The 13224-nt window shown below is 39.0% G+C and overlaps 2 protein-coding genes across 3 annotated transcripts; one reads left to right on the forward strand and one right to left on the reverse strand.

Annotated features, from left to right (window-relative positions):
* On the reverse strand, positions 1–2334 carry LOC149678003 (uncharacterized). Of its 2 annotated transcripts, XM_089837049.1 has the most exons (5): positions 2175–2334; positions 1608–2105; positions 1061–1219; positions 835–999; positions 1–137 (listed from the first exon to the last, which is right to left on the reverse strand). In XM_089837049.1, the coding sequence occupies exons 2-5, from the start codon at positions 1693–1695 to the stop codon at positions 127–129; spliced, it is 423 nt and encodes a 140-aa protein (XP_089693175.1). In that variant the 5' UTR covers positions 1696–2105; positions 2175–2334; the 3' UTR covers positions 1–126. The 2 variants fall into 2 exon arrangements, with proteins under 2 accessions (XP_089693175.1, XP_089693174.1); XM_089837048.1 differs by having other exon boundaries at positions 1608–2334.
* A 1588-nt stretch (positions 2335–3922) lies between these two features.
* On the forward strand, positions 3923–6370 carry LOC149678004 (solute carrier family 49 member A3-like). Its single transcript, XM_089836028.1, has 8 exons — positions 3923–4174; positions 4240–4398; positions 4598–5017; positions 5101–5217; positions 5282–5434; positions 5538–5695; positions 5846–5985; positions 6059–6370. The coding sequence occupies exons 1-8, from the start codon at positions 4043–4045 to the stop codon at positions 6244–6246; spliced, it is 1467 nt and encodes a 488-aa protein (XP_089692154.1). The 5' UTR covers positions 3923–4042; the 3' UTR covers positions 6247–6370.
* Positions 6371–13224: the final 6854 nt, after the last annotated feature.

Below are 13224 nucleotides of genomic sequence, written 5' to 3' on the forward strand. Positions count from 1 at the left end.
TGGAAGTATAAAAATAAATCTTTAATGAATAGAAGGCGCTTTTGTTAGAAGCGGTGGCAATTATATTTTTTACAAGAAAAGTATTTTCGTTTCGAACCAGTTTTCTCTCTTTCTTTCTTCGTTTCTTCATTCAACACCTGAATGAAAAATAAAAATAAATAGTCTATTAAGGAAATTGATTTTTATCGATAAACAAAAACGAAATCACGAATTGCAAGTTCCTTGAATTTGATTTTGACAATCGACCAAAACACCCTATTCTACTTCCGTCAAGTATTTATTACAAATAGGTCAATGATATGTTAATATTCTAAAGCCCCTTTCAGACTGTACAACTTTTGACTCAACTAGATGGGTCAAATGGTTTAGTCAACAAAAATAGACCCAAGCAATAAATAAATAAATAAACAAGTTGGCTTGGTCTAGTCTACATCAAGGGATATAGGATCACGTGACTAACAAAGCTAGTTGACTGTAGTACCATCTGTCGTTGAGCGACGAAAAAAAACCCTTATTTTTCTGATTGGTTTAGAGTCTGAGTCTTTGGGGTTAAACGAACGGGTTCTGCGCATGGCAAAATCAACTAGCCAATCAGGTTATCACTTTCTCACTTCAAAACCCGAGCTCGAGATCTGAGGCGTTATAAAAATTCAAAAGATTTGTTGGTTGTTCAACTTCTACTCACACGACCTAGCTAGTTGACTCATCTAAATGAGTTAAAATATTGTACCGTCTGAAAGGGCCTTTAGGAGAGCGCTTTGTTACATTGATTACGTTCTGTTATAAGCGATTAACTTAATCGAGATTAAAATGAAGGTACGCGAATCGGCTTACCATTACAGAATGTTTCGCACTCTTCTTTGGAAGCGAAATTGTTGTCGTTTTTGTTGCATCCTCCCCAGAGAAAGTTCTCGCACGTTTTGTTCTCGAAGTTGAAGTAGACCCTCGTAATGGCCGCGTAACACAAACCGCTCTCCGCCGGTTGACGGCAAACTTCGGCTGTACACGTACAGTAATATTTAGTGCGCCATTATTTAAGGGTTAAGGACTAGATAGTTACCTTTAAGAGGAACTGCGTCTGTAGTCGTTGGTGAGGCGGTAGTGGAGGCGGCCGAGCCACCTTCTTGGTGGTGGATACTCTTTGGTTTAATTGTTGATAAGTTCTCGAGAGTGACCAATGGACCGAACCTCCATTCCACGTGGTGGAAATTGTTGCATTCTGAGAAATGAACACCCGCGAAATTCATTTTCTCTTCTCTAATAGATAGTTTACGTCGTACAGATTAGAAGGATGTGTACCATTTACGCAAGAAGGCCTAACTTTTGAGTGAGTCAAGTCTCCATGCGTACCACCTGAGGTCAGGACCTCCTTGTGTAAATGGTATGAATCCACCTAGTCTGTAAACTATGTATATTGAACCCCTTTTTCGCTTCAAAATTATTTCCAGATCAAAATTTTGATTATTATTATTATTATTATTATTATTGTAAAGAAGTTGATCGAGGTGAAATTTTGAATTAACTCAAGAAGCAGATTTTATTCTTAATATTTAATAACTCTTTTTCGTAATAAAAGCAAGTGAATATAGTATTTGAAAGCATCTTACCGCATATTGTAAAGACGCACGTTAGTGTTAAAAGGAGGAAGTGAAAGGCGCTGCTTGGAGGCGCGTGTTGTCTTCGGGCCAACAACATTTTGAGGAAATGAGAACGGTAATATGGGCGAGCCGTGCACACTAATCTAAATCTCCCTTATACCTCGTTATACCTATCTGTCCGTTAATCTCAACGCCACTCGCCTCAATGATGCAGCGCGCGGATTAAAATAAAATGTAACGTTCTTCCTACCTTGATACCCTAAAAGGGCGTGGTTTCCACGTCACGTGTTTAACTTCAAGGGATAGTCGCCACTCGAATCGTTTATCGGGAAATCAAACTTCATTTCCAAATAACAGTTCCCTGAGGCTAAGTTTTTGTTAATAATTTTGAAGTGATTTTCATAATTTTTAAGTCGTTAGAAAAAATGGTTGTTTGGCCATTTCATTCTCCCTTTTTCTACAGAAAATTGTCATCATGGGATTTAACAAATTTCAAGAGTGGATACCCTGGAAAGTGACAATGTATCAATGGCGCGACTTTCGCTTTAAATTTTCTTGAGATTTCTGTTTAATTACTTCTGCGCAATCAAATTTGGGCAATTATAAATTTCCCCGTATTAAAAAAATGTCAAGGTTCTTCGGTGGGAAAATGTAATTACAAGTCGCTTGTTTCAATTTGTCTTCGTACGTGAAAATATTCCAGATTAACAAGATGTCTGTCTCTAACTCTACCTTCCCTTCCCTTCCCTTCAAACAAACTTTAGACAGACTACGACGCGCCAATGAAATCCAAAAGAACGTATCTTCGAAAGTACGTGAAGCCATGTGAGCAACTTACAACTAACTACCACGCCTAAAGTAACGATTTACAAAGTATAAAGAGAAATGTTTTCAAGTAAAACATGATTTGCAGACATTAGATATAGTTATTTTGACAAAACGCTAGCATAAGTTCATAAGATATCCTCCATAAGATTGTCACTGTTTACTGAGAGCTTATCGTGAAGTTTAGTATACAGACTAAATAGGTCCTGAAAAACCGAGTGTAGCACTTCAATTGACTCGCTTCCGTCGTTCTCCTTCTCGAACTAGTTATCTCGAGCTGTAAGTCTCTCAGTAGCATTACGAAGTATAGGTAGAGTCATACTTATCATGTAACACATCTCACGAACTTATGCTTGAAGAGAGATACGGGGTTTTTGTAAGGCGGAAAATATGAGAAATGTGTTTTAACCATGTTGTCGTTAGGGAAGGTGTTAGGCCCTCGGGGAGAAAGTGAGAGACCATTAAGAAGTTCTTATGATAGGTATTATTTCTAAAAACAAGAAAGCTCTCTCTCTCTCTCTCTCTCTCTCTCTCTCTCTCTCTCTCTCTCTCTCTCTCTGCCCCTAGAGTGAGTGCGTCTCTGGTGATCTGGTTTTTCTAGCAGACGGCGGTTCATTAACCGAACTCGTCAAGGAGAAACCATGCACCTTCCAATATCTGATCTCGATTCGCCTTCAAAATCATGACGCCAGACAGTCACTCCAATAAAAGCCAATTTCTTTAATTAAATGACGCCGACGAACAACTCCAATCCCGATTTCATCAGGCGACATTTCGACTTGAGTATCTTATATAAGCCGAGGGGTAAACCACTCTTAAGTGTCGGAATAGTTAACGAGCGTGTAGAATAAAATGAATAACAAAATAAGTGGCCCAGTATGATGTTTATCTTGGAAACATGATTATTTCCTTCGTTTAAATGGTAACTTTTAATACTGAGACCGAAGCTATTAACTATCCTTGAGGTTCCAAGGATAATTAAGAGTAGTATGGGAATAATATTATAAAACGACGGAAGCGAGTCAATTGAAGTCCTACACTCGGTGGTGGTTAATTTTGCATGCAGGACCAAGTTAGTCTGCATTACTAACCCCAAATTTGACAGCAGGGCCTCACCAGGTGTCTTCGCTTTACCAGAATTTAAGACCTACGTCAGTAGATGACAAGCTCAAGTAATTTGTAACCAGAGATTAACAAACTTATGGAATGAACATATCTTATGAACTTACGCTTATAATCTAGGCCTATACTGGAAAGGGTTAACTTACAGGCTATCGAAGGATTAAAAAAACAACCTTAAAAATATGCCATTAAAAAAGAGAAGTGTTATTTTTAAATGTTGTTAAATTGCTACAGTTTTTAATGTAGTTGGAAATTGGAATTTTGGTAAAAGATCAAATAAAAGAAGAATGTTTGTACGTTTATCTCCGCGTTGTCTCTTATCCGTTATTGAAATTGCGATAATGGGAACCTTATCGAAACGAGTACAAACGGAGAGAGTTCTGACTCGGGAACGCCCACCCTAAGCGAGCACGTGCTGAAATTGTCATCGAATCTCTTTTCGTATCTCGTAAACATTGTCCTCGAACAACAATTTAAGTGGTGTGTAGTTTTACAATATGGCGATTGACGAAATATCCAGCGACACTAGCAGCGACCTCAGTCAGGAAACGGAAACGGGATACGTCTTGTACCGGAGAAGATGGATCGTCATTGGAATTGTCGCCCTTCTCAACGTAACCAACGCTATAGTAAGTACTGTACAAGAGAGACACCATTCAAGAACCATTGAGAGATTTCGCTTCTTTATATCTAGTTATGGCTTTCGTACGCGCCCATTGCCAATATAGCTTCCAAATATTACAACGTTGAAGAAACAAGAATCAATTGGTTTTCGTTGGTCTTTCCCATTTCGACAGTCGTTTCTGGACTCGTCTCTGTCAGACTCGTGGACAAACACGGACTATCCTACGCTGTAAGTAAATTCGTACCACCTTCATAAGTGTACCGTCATTCTCCGGAAGTCTTAGCACGCGGTGCTATTCGAAATGGCCTCGTACTGTTCCGTTATAATATATTTTAGTATGGTTCAAAAAGCTACTATTCACTTATCACATCCTCTGTAGGGTTTATAAGATCCACGCTTAATCTTAGTATCGCGTTCGTAATATTAGATCATCTTGGGTAGCGTTTTCAACGCTGTCGGAGCGGCTATCCGATTGGCGGATAGTTTCACGCAATCCTACACGTTGGCCCTGAGTGGACAAGTGGTGGCCGCCTTGGCCCAACCCTTGCTTCTGTGTATACCGACCAAATTGGCCGAAACGTGGTTTCCCGATAAACAAAGGTTATTGGCAACTTCTTTCATCGTCATGTCCAGTTTGTTGGGTCAGTTGATAGCCAGCGGAGTCACGCCATTTGTCGTCAATGATCAAATATGCGGCATCAAATGCATGAACAGAATGTGGACTGTGCCATCTCTGGTAGCTCTCTTGTTGACCTTGGCGTTCGTAAGAAAATCAGCGCCACCGACGCCGCCGAGCGGAAGTGCGGCCATTACGACGGACTATCCCTACATACCCGTCATCTTTAAGGTGACAAAAATTATGAATTTAAAGTAGATATGAGTTACGAACTGGTAAACTTAAAAACAACGTCCGAATGTATTCGTATAAAGCTAGTGACCAGTTGGAACTTCCTGGCTTTGATGCTGGCCACCGGAAGTATTTTGGGAATTTCCGATTTAATCGTGGCCAGTATGGAAGAGATTCTGTGCGCTCGTGGATTCGACAACGTCAGTCATATAATAATAAACTTTATTTTTCAGTGAATTAATTAACTTAATGAATCTCGTTAAGGACTTCGCTGGATATTGTTCAATAGCTCTATTAGGTTGTGGCCTGATTGGTGCCGCTTTGACCAGTTTCCTGGTTGGCAAAAAGATTAAACTCAACATCGCCATGAAGGTCCTTATCCCCCTGATGTTAGCCGCCTTTGGGGCATTCATAGTGGTCAGTAAACGCTTTCTTTCAATTGCTCAAATCGCGTTGTACTTGAGCAATGTTATCAAGGTGAACCGTCACTATAGTTAAGTTGACCGTCTTGACAATGTAGACATCTCGTTACGAGTACAAGTACTTAGTGATGACATCCTCCGGGTTGATTGGATTTTTCGGGTACGCCGCTTTTCCCGTCGGTCTGGAACTTTCGGCCGAATTCTGTTTCCGCGTCATACCGGAAGCCACCAGTACTGGTTTCATCATTATTTGTGGGTAAGACTAAGAAGCGAATGACCTTGATTTTCAAGGTCAAAAAAACCCAGTTCTACCGTCAACTTTTATAAAACGCGTGGCCAAGGGGGACAACTACATTGTCTGGTTTCGCTTTAAATCTTTTTAATACTGATTTCTCTATGGTTGCAGCCATATCCAAGGTCTGTTTTACATTTTACTCCGTGAATACGCCAGTACAGATCTGAACGCCACCGACATGAAGAAACAAGTGTGCACGCATTTCAAAGCGACCCGATTTCACAGCATGGTACAACCCCAAGATGACTCCAGTAAGACAAACTTTGAAATACGATTTACCCAATAGGACAGACTTCGGAACTCTGGACTGTTTTTGATTTTCAGTTCCATTACTGAGTATCATGGGAGTGGCGATTTTATTCGGGTTGCTGTTTGTAGTTGTCTTCAATATTCAATTGCGGAGGAGCGAGGCTGACGCTCTGCCGGTAATTAGCGGCATCACGGACACCCAAGACGAACTGGACGGAGTTCGTAGGAAGAATGCCTGGGAAGCCTCCCTTATCTACTCCTGAATGCCCCACCAATTTTAACCTTACACTGTAATAACCCTGTTTTTTATGTCTGGATCTGTATCACCATACTATTTTATTGTGCAATATTACATTTTATTAATTAAATTAAAACCAGCTATTTCAATTTCTTTGTCTTAATGGGAATTTAGAAATTAATTGGTCCGAAACAATCCTTTAGTAGACGCATTTTGCGGCGTCAATTGAATTACTTATTACTTTCCATTGGTTGTTAGCAATCTGACACCATGGAGCACTATTTAAGGAGAAAAAGGTCGTGTTTATTGACGCTTTGATTGTCACTGCCGTAAAATTACTCCATAGGAAATGCAAATTTATAACTGTGATACGTTCTACACAAGTTGTAGTTCGCGAACTGTAGGGCCCTAGTTCTTTAATAAAATTAAGTAGAGAAACTAAATATAAACGGCATTAGTGAAAACCAATTAAATAATTTTACTCCATGTATAATACTCCACTTTATCTCAACTGTATGTAGCAGACGACACTACCTTCAAAGTGACGTCTGATAAGATCTGACTCGGTTGTTTAGGACGCTACTAATTTGCATAAGTTTGCAGGAAACCAATTTTTTTGCATAAGGCCGCCATTTTCAAAAGTTTGCTTCCAAAATACTAATTTGCGTAAATTCTGAGACTTTATCTTGCATAAGGCCAGTATTTTCATTAGTTTGCAGCCAATATACTAATTTGCATAAAATTCACCAACAAACTTCCCCATGCTTAAGGCCCATAATTTCAAAAGTTTGCTACAAGAATACTAATTTGCATAAATTTACCGAAAACTCGATGAAACTCATGGTTTTTTCAAGGAAACCTATTAAGTTATTTACGCTCATAATTTAGCGATTAATTTTATAACATAATATCAAGGGTTTCACAGGTTTCAAACCAAATTTATTTTGCATAAAAAAGTATAAAACAAGAAAACTCGATGAAACTCATGGATTTTTCAAGGAAACTTATTAAGTTATTTACGCTCATAATTTAGCGATTAATTTTATACCATATTATCGAGGGTTTCACAGGTTTCAAAATCAATTTTATTTTGCATGAAAAGTATAAAACAAGAAAACTCGATGAAACTCATGGTTTTTTCAAGGAAATCTATTAAGTTAATTACAACATTAATTTAGAATTTCCATTTCGAATTTATATTACCATTTCACAATTAAATTTTATTAACATTAAGTTTTTTAACAGGGATTTTTGACATGCATAATGTTTAACAAGGGATGGTGGAATAAAGTATAATGGGAACATGGCATAATAACGAACAGGAATAAAATATGTATACTTGGAATAGTGTTTATGCCGTATTTAAAAACTGGAACTAGGTATGGGGGAAAGAACAAACTCGTAAAATGTCATTCCTGGACTAAAGTATTAATGACCCTGAAGCGAGTACTGCAGAATAAAGTAGGCCCATAGTTGGATTACCGTATTGATCATAGTGGTCTACTCGTCGCCAACCAACACAGAACGGCGAAAACGTGAATTGGGCAACACTAATTTCTTGTTGATGTAGAATTATTTACCCGTGGTAGGAGGAACATTTTAATTTATTATACTATGTTGAAATAACAGAGAAAAGACATAGCTTAGCTTAGAATAGCTTAGCTTCGCTTAGCTAAGCGAAGCTAAGCTAAGCTAAGCTAAGCGAGGCTAAGCGAGGCTAAGCTAAGCGAGGCTAAGCTAAGCGAGGCTAAGCTAAGCTAAGCTAAGCTAAGCGAAGCTAAGCTAAACCACTCTAGCCACTCTAAACCACTCTGCCACTCTAAGCCACTCTAAACCACTCTAAACCACTCTAGCCACTCTAAGCCACTCTAAACCACTCTAAACCACTCTGTAACTCTAAGCCACTCTAAAGCACTCTAAACCACTCTAGCCACTCTAAGCCACTCTAAACCACTCTAAGCCACTCTAGCCACTCTAAGCCACTCTAAACCACTCAAAACCACTCTAAGCCACTCTAAACCACTCTAAACCGCTCTAAACCACTCAAAACCACTCTAAGCCACTCTAAACCACTCTAAACCACTCTAAGTCACTCTAAACCACTCTAAACTAATCTAAACCACTCTAAACCACTGTAAACCACTCTAGCCACTCTAAGCCACTCTAAACTACTCTAAACCACGCTAAACCACTCTAGCCACTCTAAGCTAAGCTAAGCGAAGCTAAGCTAAGCTAACCTAAACTAAGCTAAGCTAAGCTAAGCGAAGCTAAGCTAAGCTAAGCGAAGCTAAGCTAAGCTAAGCGAAGCTAAGCTAAGCTAAGATAAGCTAAGCTAAGAACAAGCAGTCGAAGACTCCCAGATCCCTATATACATTTATACTTTATTCCACCATCCCTTGTTAAACACTATGCATGTCAAAAATCCCTGTTAAAAACTCAAATGTTAAGAAAATAAAAATTTCAATTGTGGAATGGTTATATAAATCCAAAATGGAAATTTTAAATTAACGTTGTAACTAACTTAATAGGTTTCCTTGAAAAAATCGTGAGTTTCATCAAGTTTGCTTTAAATATCAAATTTAAGCAAAATACAAATTTGGTTTGAAACCTGTGAAACCTTTGATATTATGGTATAAAAATAGTCGCTAAAATATGAACGTAAATAACTTAATAGGTTTCCTTCCACTCTAAGCCACTCTAAACAACCCTAAACCACTCTAAGCCACTCTAAGCTAGTTTAGCTTAGCTTAGCTTAGAGTGGCTAGAGTGGTTTAGAGTAGTTTAGAGTAGTTTAGAGTGGCTTAGAGTGGTTTAGAGTGGTTAAGCTTCGTTTAGCTTCGTTTAGCTTCGTTTAGCTTCGTTTAGAGTCGTTTAGCTTCGTTTAGCTTCGTTTAACTTCGTTTAGCTTCGTTTAGCTTCGTTTAGCTTCGTTTAGAGTCGTTTAGCTTCGTTTAGAGTCGTTTAGCTTCGTTTAGCTTCGTTTAGCTTCGTTTAGCTTCGTTTAGAGTCGTTTAGCTTCGTTTAGCTTCGTTTAGAGTCGTTTAGCTTCGTTTAGCTTCGTTTAGCTTCGTTTAGAGTCGTTTAGCTTCGTTTAGCTTCGTTTAGAGTCGTTTAGAGTCGTTTAGCTTCGTTTAGCTTCGTTTAGCTTCGTTTAGAGTCGTTTAGCTTCGTTTAGCTTCGTTTAGCTTCGTTTAGAGTCGTTTAGAGTCGTTTAGCTTCGTTTAGCTTCGTTTAGCTTCCTTTAGAGTCGTTTAGAGTCGTTTAGAGTCGTTTAGCTTCGTTTAGCTTCGTTTAGCTTCGTTTAGAGTCGTTTAGCTTCGTTTAGCTTCGTTTAGAGTCGTTTAGCTTCGTTTAGCTTCGTTTGGCTTCGTTTAGCTTCGTTTAGCTTCGTTTAGCTTCGTTTAGAGTCGTTTAGCTTCGTTTAGAGTCGTTTAGCTTCGTTTAGAGTCGTTTAGAGTCGTTTAGCTTCGTTTAGCTTCGTTTAGCTTCGTTTAGAGTCGTTTAGCTTCGTTTAGCTAAACGACTCTAAACGACTCTAAACGAAGCTAAACGACTCTAAACGAAGCTAAACGAAGCTAAACGACTCTAAACGAAGCTAAACGAAGCTAAACGACTCTAAACGAAGCTAAACGAAGCTAAACGACTCTAAACGAAGCTAAACGACTCTAAACGCCTCTAAACGAAGCTAAACGACTCTAAACGAAGCTAAACGACTCTAAACGAAGCTAAACGAAGCTAAACGACTCTAAACGAAGCTAAACGAAGCTAAACGACTCTAAACGAAGCTAAACGAAGCTAAACGACTCTAAACGACTCTAAACGAAGCTAAACGACTCTAAACGAAGCTAAACGAAGCTGAACGACTCTAAACGAAGCTAAACGACTCAAAACGAAGCTAAACGACTCTAAACGAAGCTAAACGACTCTAAACGAAGCTAAACGAAGCTAAATGAAGCTAAACGACTCTAAACGACTCTAAACGAAGCTAAACGAAGCTAAACGAAGCTAAACGACTCTAAACGAAGCTAAACGACTCTAAACGAAGCTAAACGACTCTAAACGAAGCTAAACGAAGCTAAACGACTCTAAACGAAGCTAAATGAAGCTAAGCTAAACGAAGCTAAACGAAGCTAAACGAAGCTAAGCTAAACGAAGCTAAACGAAGCTAAACGACTCTAAACGAAGCTAAACGAAGCTAAACGACTCTAAACGAAGCTAAACGAAGCTAAACGACTCTAAACGAAACTAAACGACTCTAAACGAAGCTAAACGAAGCTAAACGAAGCTAAACGAAGCTAAACGACTCTAAACGAAGCTAAACGAAGCTAAACGAAGCTAAACGAAGCTAAACGACTCTAAACGACTCTAAACGAAGCTAAACGAAGCTAAACGACTCTAAACGAAGCTAAACGAAGCTAAACGACTCTAAACGAAGCTAAACGAAGCTAAACGACTCTAAACGACTCTAAACGAAGCTAAACGAAGCTAAACGAAGCTAAACGACTCTAAATGAAGGTAAACGAAGCTAAACGACTCTAAACGAAGCTAAACGACTCTAAACGAAGCTAAACGAAGCTAAACGACTCTAATGAAGCTAAACGAAGCTAAACGACTCTAAACGAAGCTAAACGAAGCTAAACGACTCTGAACGAAGCTAAACGAAGCTAAATGAAGCTAAACGACTCTAAACGACTCTAAACGAAGCTAAACGAAGCTAAACGACTCTAAACGAAGCTAAACGACTCTAATCGAAGCTAAACGAAGCTAAACGACTCTAAACGACTCTAAACGAAGCTAAACGAAGCTAAACGACTCTAAACGAAGCTAAACGAAGCTAAACGACTCTAAACGAAGCTAAACGACTCTAAACGAAGCTAAACGAAGCTAAACGACTCTAAAAGAAGCTAAACGAAGCTAAACGAAGCTAAACGAAACTAAACGACTCTAAACGAAACTAAACGACTCTAAACGAAGCTAAACGAAGCTAAACGAAGCTAAACGACTCTAAACGACTCTAAACGAAGCTAAACGAAGCTAAACGAAGCTAAACGACTCTAAACGACTCTAAACGAAGCTAAACGAAGCTAAACGACTCTAAACGAAGCTAAACGACTCTAAACGAAGCTAAACGAAGCTAAACGACTCTAAACGACTCTAAACGACTCTAAACGAAGCTAAACGAAGCTAAACGAAGCTAAACGACTCTAAATGAAGCTAAACGAAGCTAAAAGACTCTAAACGAAGCTAAACGACTCTAAACGAAGCTAAACGACTCTAATGAAGCTAAACGAAGCTAAACGACTCTAAACGAAGCTAAACGAAGCTAAACGACTCTGAACGAAGCTAAACGAAGCTAAACGAAGCTAAATGAAGCTAAACGACTCTAAACGAAGCTAAACGAAGCTAAACGACTCTAAACGAAGCTAAACGAAGCTAAACGACTCTAAACGAAGCTAAACGAAGCTAAACGACTCTAAACGCCTCTAAACGCCTCTAAACGAAGCTAAACGACTCTAAACGAAGCTAAACGACTCTAAACGAAGCTAAACGAAGCTAAACGACTCTAAACGAAGCTAAACGAAGCTAAACGAAGCTAAACGACTCTAAACGAAGCTAAACGAAGCTAAACGACTCTAAACGACTCTAAACGAAGCTAAACGACTCTAAACGAAGCTAAACGAAGCTGAACGACTCTAAACGAAGCTAAACGACTCTAAACTAAGCTAAACGACTCTAAACGAAGCTAAACGACTCTAAACGAAGCTAAACGAAGCTAAATGAAGCTAAACGACTCTAAACGACTCTAAACGAAGCTAAACGAAGCTAAACGACTCTAAACGAAGCTAAACGACTCTAAACGAAGCTAAACGACTCTAAACGAAGCTAAACGAAGCTAAACGACTCTAAACGAAGCTAAATGAAGCTAAGCTAAACGAAGCTAAACGAAGCTAAACGAAGCTAAACGACTCTAAACGAAGCTAAACGAAGCTAAACGACTCTAAACGAAGCTAAACGAAGCTAAACGACTCTAAACGAAACTAAACGACTCTAAACGAAGCTAAACGAAGCTAAACGAAGCTAAACGAAGCTAAACGAAGCTAAACGACTCTAAACGAAGCTAAACGAAGCTAAACGAAGCTAAACGAAGCTAAACGACTCTAAACGACTCTAAACGAAGCTAAACGAAGCTAAACGACTCTAAACGAAGCTAAACGAAGCTAAACGACTCTAAACGAAGCTAAACGAAGCTAAACGAAGCTAAACGACTCTAAACGACTCTAAACGAAGCTTAACGAAGCTAAACGACTCTAAATGAAGCTAAACGAAGCTAAACGACTCTAAACGAAGCTAAACGACTCTAAACGAAGCTAAACGAAGCTAAACGACTCTGAACGAAGCTAAACGAAGCTAAATGAAGCTAAACGACTCTAAACGACTCTAAACGAAGCTAAACGAAGCTAAATGACTCTAAACGAAGCTAAACGACTCTAATCGAAGCTAAACGAAGCTAAACGAAGCTAAACGACTCTAAACGACTCTAAACGAAGCTAAACGAAGCTAAACGACTCTAAACGAAGCTAAACGAAGCTAAACGACTCTAAACGAAGCTAAACGACTCTAAACGAAGCTAAACGAAGCTAAACGACTCTAAACGAAGTTAAACGAAGCTAAACGACTCTAAACGAAGCCAAACGAAGCTAAACGAAGCTAAACGTAGCTAAACGAAGCTAAACGACTCTAAACGACTCTAAACGAAGCTAAACGAAGCTAAACGACTCTAAACGAAGCTAAACGACTCTAATCGAAGCTAAACGAAGCTAAACGACTCTAAACGACTCTAAACGAAGCTAAACGAAGCTGAACGACTCTAAACGAAGCTAAACGAAGCTGAACGACTCTAAACGAAGCTAAACGAAGCTAAACGACTCTAAACGAAGCTAAACGACTCTAAACGAAGCTAAACGACTCTAAACGAAGCTAAACGAAGCTAAACGACTCTAAA

The sequence above is a fragment of the Phalangium opilio genome, unplaced genomic scaffold, assembly GCF_054372755.1.
Source record: "Phalangium opilio isolate 3A_F unplaced genomic scaffold, DU_Popi_V2 ptg000042l_1, whole genome shotgun sequence".
NCBI lineage: Eukaryota > Metazoa > Arthropoda > Arachnida > Opiliones > Phalangiidae > Phalangium > Phalangium opilio.

What these genes read in the sequence shown, in the direction of transcription:
- LOC149678003 (XM_089837049.1), bottom strand. Translation starts at nt 1,695, where the DNA reads ATGTTGTTGGCCCGAAGACAACACGCGCCTCCAAGCAGCGCCTTTCAC. An exon ending in GTGCGTCTTTACAATATGCG is followed by an intron (nt 1,220 to 1,607) that starts GTAAGATGCTTT and finishes TTCATTTCTCAG; the next exon opens with AATGCAACAATTTCCACCAC. An exon ending in AGACGCAGTTCCTCTTAAAG is followed by an intron (nt 1,000 to 1,060) that starts GTAACTATCTAG and finishes GTACGTGTACAG; the next exon opens with CCGAAGTTTGCCGTCAACCG.
- LOC149678004 (XM_089836028.1), top strand. Translation starts at nt 4,043, where the DNA reads ATGGCGATTGACGAAATATCCAGCGACACTAGCAGCGACCTCAGTCAG. An exon ending in TCAACGTAACCAACGCTATA is followed by an intron (nt 4,175 to 4,239) that starts GTAAGTACTGTA and finishes CTTTATATCTAG; the next exon opens with TTATGGCTTTCGTACGCGCC. An exon ending in GCGCTCGTGGATTCGACAAC is followed by an intron (nt 5,218 to 5,281) that starts GTCAGTCATATA and finishes AATCTCGTTAAG; the next exon opens with GACTTCGCTGGATATTGTTC.